Source organism: Engystomops pustulosus, chromosome 8, assembly GCF_040894005.1.
Source record: "Engystomops pustulosus chromosome 8, aEngPut4.maternal, whole genome shotgun sequence".
NCBI lineage: Eukaryota > Metazoa > Chordata > Amphibia > Anura > Leptodactylidae > Engystomops > Engystomops pustulosus.
Window position 1 is genome coordinate 126,013,698 of NC_092418.1, and position 7,013 is coordinate 126,020,710.

The following is a 7,013-nucleotide window of genomic DNA, read 5'->3' on the forward strand; positions in this document are numbered from 1 at the left end:
GAGCAGCAGAGGACATGTCCTGACCAGGGGTGCTCACCCCTCCCCCCTCTCCATAGAGCAGCAGAGGACATGTCCTGACCAGGGGTGATCACCCCTCCCCTCTCCAAGAGCAGAGAGGACATGCCCTGACCAGGGGTGCTCACCCCTCCCCTCGCCATAGAGCAGCAGAGGACATGTCCTGACCAGGGGTGCTCACCCCTCCCCTCGCCATAGAGCAGCAGAGGACATGTCCTGACCAGGGGTGCTCACCCCTCCCCTCTCCATAGAGCAGCAGAGGACATGTCCTGACCAGGGGTGCTCACCCCTCCCGTCTCCATAGAGCAGCAGAGGACATGTCCTGACCAGGGGTGCTCACCCCTCCCGTCTCCATAGAGCAGCAGAGGACATGTCCTGACCAGGGCTGCTCACCCCTCCCCTCTCCATAGAGCAGCAGAGGACATGTCCTGACCAGGGGTGCTCACCCCTCCCCTCTCCATAGAGCAGCAGAGGACATGTCCTGACCAGGGGTGCTCACCCCTCCCCTCGCCATAGAGCAGCAGAGGACATGTCCTGACCAGGGGTGCTCACCCCTCCCCTCGCCATAGAGCAGCAGAGGACATGTCCTGACCAGGGGTGCTCACCCCTCCCCTCTCCATAGAGCAGCAGAGGACATGTCCTGACCAGGGGTGCTCACCCCTCCCCTCTCCATAGAGCAGCAGAGGACATGTCCTGACCAGGGGTGCTCACCCCTCCCCTCTCCATAGAGCAGCAGAGGACATGTCCTGACCAGGGGTGCTCACCCCTCCCCCCTCTCCATAGAGCAGCAGAGGACATGTCCTGACCAGGGGTGCTCACCCCTCCCCTCGCCATAGAGCAGCAGAGGACATGTCCTGACCAGGGGTGCTCACCCCTCCCCTCGCCATAGAGCAGCAGAGGACATGTCCTGACCAGGGGTGCTCACCCCTCCCCTCTCCATAGAGCAGCAGAGGACATGTCCTGACCAGGGGTGCTCACCCCTCCCCTCTCCATAGAGCAGCAGAGGACATGTCCTGACCAGGGGTGCTCACCCCTCCCGTCTCCATAGAGCAGCAGAGGACATGTCCTGACCAGGGGTGCTCACCCCTCCCCTCTCCATAGAGCAGCAGAGGACACGTCCTGACCAGGGGTGCTCACCCCTTCCCTCTCCATAGAGCAGCAGAGGACATGCCCTGACCAGGGGTGCTCACCCCTTCCCTCTCCATAGAGCAGCAGAGGACATGTCCTGACCAGGGCTGCTCACCCCTCCCCTCTCCATAGAGCAGCAGAGGACATGCCCTGACCAGGGGTGCTCACCCCTCCCCTCTCCATAGAGCAGCAGAGGACATGTCCTGACCAGGGGTGCTCACCCCTCCCCTCTCCATAGAGCAGCAGAGGACATGTCCTGACCAGGGGTGCTCACCCCTCCCCTCTCCATAGAGCAGCAGAGGACATGTCCTGACCAGGGGTGCTCACCCCTCCTCTCTCCATAGAGCAGCAGAGGACATGTCCTGACCAGGGGTGCTCACCCCTCCCCTCTCCATAGAGCAGCAGAGGACATGTCCTGACCAGGGGTGCTCACCCCTCCCCTCGCCATAGAGCAGCAGAGGACATGTCCTGACCAGGGGTGCTCACCCCTCCCCTCGCCATAGAGCAGCAGAGGACATGTCCTGACCAGGGGTGCTCACCCCTCCCCTCTCCATAGAGCAGCAGAGGACATGTCCTGACCAGGGGTGCTCACCCCTCCCCTCTCCATAGAGCAGCAGAGGACATGTCCTGACCAGGGGTGCTCACCCCTCCCCTCTCCATAGAGCAGCAGAGGACATGTCCTGACCAGGGGTGCTCACCCCTCCCCTCTCCATAGAGCAGCAGAGGACATGTCCTGACCAGGGGTGCTCACCCCTCCCCTCTCCATAGAGCAGCAGAGGACATGTCCTGACCAGGGGTGCTCACCCCTCCCCTCTCCATAGAGCAGCAGAGGACACGTCCTGACCAGGGGTGCTCACCCCTCCCCTCTCCATAGAGCAGCAGAGGACACGTCCTGACCAGGGGTGCTCACCCCTCCCCTCTCCATAGAGCAGCAGAGGACACGTCCTGACCAGGGGTGCTCACCCCTCCCCTCTCCATAGAGCAGCAGAGGACACGTCCTGACCAGGGGTGCTCACCCCTCCCCTCTCCATAGAGCAGCAGAGGACACGTCCTGACCAGGGGTGCTCACCCCTCCCCTCTCCATAGAGCAGCAGAGGACACGTCCTGACCAGGGGTGCTCACCCCTCCCCTCTCCATAGAGCAGCAGAGGACATGTCCTGACCAGGGGTGCTCACCCCTCCCCTCTCCATAGAGCAGCAGAGGACATGTCCTGACCAGGGGTGCTCACCCCTCCCCTCTCCATAGAGCAGCAGAGGACATGTCCTGACCAGGGGTGCTCACCCCTCCCCTCTCCATAGAGGAGCAGAGGACATGCCCTGACCAGGGGTGCTCACCCCTCCCCTCTCCATAGAGCAGCAGAGGACATGCCCTGACAATGGGTGCTCACCCCTCCCCTCTCCATAGAGCAGCAGAGGACATGTCCTGACCAGGGGTGCTCACCCCTCCCCTCGCCATAGAGCAGCAGAGGACATGTCCTGACCAGGGGTGCTCACCCCTCCCCTCTCCATAGAGCAGCAGAGGACATGTCCTGACCAGGGGTGCTCACCCCTCCCCTCTCCATAGAGCAGCAGAGGACATGTCCTGACCAGGGGTGCTCACCCCTCCCCTCTCCATAGAGCAGCAGAGGACATGCCCTGACCAGGGGTGCTCACCCCTCCCCTCTCCATAGAGCAGCAGAGGACATGCCCTGACCAGGGCTGCTCACCCCTCCCCTCTCCATAGAGCAGCAGAGGACATGCCCTGACCAGGGCTGCTCACCCCTCCCCTCTCCATAGAGCAGCAGAGGACATGCCCTGACCAGGGGTGCTCACCCCTCCCCTCTCCATAGAGCAGCAGAGGACATGCCCTGACCAGGGGTGCTCACCCCTCCCCTCTCCATAGAGCAGCAGAGGACATGCCCTGACCAGGGGTGCTCACCCCTCCCCTCTCCATAGAGCAGCAGAGGACATGCCCTGACCAGGGGTGCTCACCCCTCCCCTCTCCATAGAGCAGCAGAGGACATGTCCTGACCAGGGGTGCTCACCCCTCCCCTCTCCATAGAGCAGCAGAGGACATGCCCTGACCAGGGCTGCTCACCCCTCCCCTCTCCATAGAGCAGCAGAGGACATGTCCTGACCAGGGGTGCTCACCCCTCCCCTCTCCATAGAGCAGCAGAGGACATGCCCTGACCAGGGGTGCTCACCCCTCCCCTCTCCATAGAGCAGCAGAGGACATGTCCTGACCAGGGCTGCTCACCCCTCCCCTCTCCATAGAGCAGCAGAGGACATGTCCTGACCAGGGGTGCTCACCCCTCCCCTCTCCATAGAGCAGCAGAGGACATGTCCTGACAAGGGCTGCTCACCCCTCCCCTCTCCATAGAGCAGCAGAGGACATGTCCTGACCAGGGCTGCTCACCCCTCCCCTCTCCATAGAGGAGCAGGGACATGTCCTGACCAGGGGTGCTCACCCCTCCCCTCTCCATAGAGCAGCAGAGGACATGCCCTGACCAGGGGTGCTCACTCCTCCCCTCTCCATAGAGCAGCAGAGGACATGTCCTGACAATGGGTGCTCACCCCTCCCCTCTCCATAGAGCAGCAGAGGACATGCCCTGACCAGGGCTGCTCACCCCTCCCCTCTCCATAGAGCAGCAGAGGACATGTCCTGACCAGGGGTACTCACCCCTCCCCTCTCCATAGAGCAGCAGAGGACATGCCCTGACAATGGGTGCTCACCCCTCCCCTCTCCATAGAGCAGCAGAGGACACGTCCTGACCAGGGGTGCTCACCCCTCCCCTCTCCATAGAGCAGCAGAGGACATGTCCTGACCAGGGCTGCTCACCCCTCCCCTCTCCATAGAGCAGCAGAGGACATGTCCTGACCAGGGGTGCTCACCCCTCCCCTCTCCATAGAGCAGCAGAGGACATGTCCTGACCAGGGGTGCTCACCCCTCCCCTCTCCATAGAGCAGCAGAGGACATGCCCTGACCAGGGGTGCTCACCCCTCCCCTCTCCATAGAGCAGCAGAGGACATGTCCTGACCAGGGCTGCTCACCCCTCCCCTCTCCATAGAGCAGCAGAGGACATGTCCTGACCAGGGCTGCTCACCCCTCCCCTCTCCATAGAGCAGCAGAGGACATGTCCTGACCAGGGGTGCTCACCCCTCCCCTCTCCATAGAGCAGCAGAGGACATGTCCTGACCAGGGGTGCTCACCCCTCCCCTCTCCATAGAGCAGCAGAGGACATGTCCTGACCAGGGGTGCTCACCCCTCCCCTCTCCATAGAGCAGCAGAGGACATGTCCTGACCAGGGGTGCTCACCCCTCCCCTCTCCATAGAGCAGCAGAGGACACGTCCTGACCAGGGGTGCTCACCCCTCCCCTCTCCCATAGAGCAGCAGAGGACACGCCCTGTCCAGGGCTGCTCACCCCTCCCCTCTCCATAGAGCAGCAGAGGACATGTCCTGACCAGGGGTGCTCACCCCTCCCCTCTCCATAGAGCAGCAGAGGACATGTCCTGACCAGGGGTGCTCACCCCTCCCCTCTCCATAGAGCAGCAGAGGACATGTCCTGACCAGGGGTGCTCACCCCTCCCCTCTCCATAGAGCAGCAGAGGACATGTCCTGACCAGGGGTGCTCACCCCTCCCCACTCCATAGAGCAGCAGAGGACATGTCCTGACCATGGGTGCTCACCCCTCCCCTCTCCATAGAGCAGCAGAGGACATGTCCTGACCAGGGGTGCTCACCCCTCCCCTCTCCATAGAGCAGCAGAGGACATGTCCTGACCAGGGGTGCTCACCCCTCCCCTCTCCATAGAGCAGCAGAGGACATGTCCTGACCATGGGTGCTCACCCCTCCCCTCTCCATAGAGCAGCAGAGGACATGTCCTGACCAGGGGTGCTCACCCCTCCCCTCTCCATAGAGCAGCAGAGGACATGCCCTGACCAGGGGTGCTCACCCCTCCCCTCTCCATAGAGCAGCAGAGGACATGTCCTGACCATGGGTGCTCACCCCTCCCCTCTCCATAGAGCAGCAGAGGACATGTCCTGACCAGGGGTGCTCACCCCTCCCCTCTGCATAGAGCAGCAGAGGACACGTCCTGACCAGGGGTGCTCACCCCTCCCCTCTCCATAGAGCAGCAGAGGACATGTCCTGACCAGGGGTGCTCACCCCTCCCCTCTCCATAGAGCAGCAGAGGACATGTCCTGACCAGGGCTGCTCACCCCTCCCCTCTCCATAGAGGAGCAGGGACATGTCCTGACCAGGGGTGCTCACCCCTCCCCTCTCCATAGAGCAGCAGAGGACATGTCCTGACCAGGGGTGCTCACCCCTCCCCTCTCCATAGAGCAGCAGAGGACATGTCCTGACCAGGGGTGCTCACCCCTCCCCTCTGCATAGAGCAGCAGAGGACACGTCCTGACCAGGGGTGCTCACCGCTTTGTGTCCAGGCACCATAGGGGATTGATATTCGGCCAGAAATCGGACCTCAGTACGTTTGTGGGAATAAGCCCTGACATTATGAGATTAGTCCTGGACTCCGGTCCGGGGGGGATGAGTAATTTAACCCCTGAAGCCCAGGACATCTCACTTAGTTACATTGTTCTTACCAAGGAGACTCGTTCTTACTCCGTCCTCCGTGACTTTTCCGCTCTGCATTTCTATAGAAGAGATGAACAATATGTCACATAACTTGTCACATCATTCCTGGCTCCGGGACTACAACAGCACAGGAGCCGGCACCTTATTACACGAGATACGAGGTGCCATGTGCACCCGGGGGTCAGACATCTGGGCTGGTACTGCTCTGGTGCGCCCCATACTCTGCAGTGGCCATGGTGCATAACTGCAGCCTCACCAACCCCAGTGTATGGTATATACAGATAGTACCTGCCCCCACCCCCTGTATAACAGATATATACACTGCATGGTATATACAGATAGTACCTGCCCCCCCACCCCACCCCCCTGTATAACAGATATATACACTGCATGGTATATACAGATAGTACCTGCCCCCACCCCCTGTATAACAGATATATACTATCTGTATATACCATACATTGTACCTGCCCCCCCCCACCCCCTGTATAACAGATACATGCACCGTACATTACCTTGCACCACAATGTATAAGATGACAAAGAGAAGAGCGAGGACGCTGACCACCACGAGGCAGCACAGCATGGACAGCAGTCTGGCCGGCCATCTCTTGCCTCTCTTGGAGGTCACCACTTGTGTCCGGACCTCCCCGTTCTGTCCCCTCTGCTGGGGCTCTGAATACAGTTCTGGGTTCAGGCTGTTGGTTTTGGGGGCTGAAGCCACATACAAGTCACTTTCCAGGTTCCTCACCACCAGATCCTCCTGCGTGGCTCCCTGCTCCGTGACACTGTGAGACGTGGCTGAGGCAGGAACCACAGAGCGACGGCTGGTCCTCAACCTCCTGGCACTGGTGACGTAAGAGGCGTCCATCCAGGAACCTATCAATGCAGAGAATTCATCACATAAGCCTGGACACAAGAGACACAGTACCAGAGCCCACCCCATGCTGCAGCTTCACAGGCTGTTACACTGTGCAGGAGGGAGATTATATCAGGCAGATGGAAGGGAAAGTTCTGAAGGTGATGGGAGATTCCTTTAAACATGTTAGAACAGGAGATAAGAATCTGATCGCGGAGGATCCGACTGCTAAGTAATTTGGAAAGCGGGGTTCCCATTGGGTGAAGCAGCAGATTTATCAGTCCTTGCGCTAAATTCAATAAGTGCCTTCAATTGCAGAGCACAGCGCTTAGGTTCACCCATTCACCGTCTATGAGATGCTGGTGATACCAGAGCACTGTGCTCAGCAATTTCTGACACTCCGATGTTAATCCCTGTTCTCCAGATTGCTGTAGGTCCCC

General features: G+C 60.3%; 1 protein-coding gene across 2 annotated transcripts in view; it reads right to left on the reverse strand.

Moving 5' to 3' along the window:
* Positions 1-7,013, reverse strand: part of ARL6IP6 (ARF like GTPase 6 interacting protein 6) — a 28,057-nt gene that overhangs the window by 19,916 nt on the left and 1,128 nt on the right. For both annotated transcript variants that reach the window (XM_072122497.1, XM_072122496.1), the window contains exons 2-3: positions 6,231-6,593; positions 5,724-5,774 (exon numbers count right to left, since the gene is read on the reverse strand). In XM_072122497.1, coding sequence (XP_071978598.1) covers positions 5,724-5,774; positions 6,231-6,585 — 406 coding nt within the window. In that variant the 5' untranslated portion in view covers positions 6,586-6,593. The remainder of the gene's footprint in view (positions 1-5,723; positions 5,775-6,230; positions 6,594-7,013) is intronic.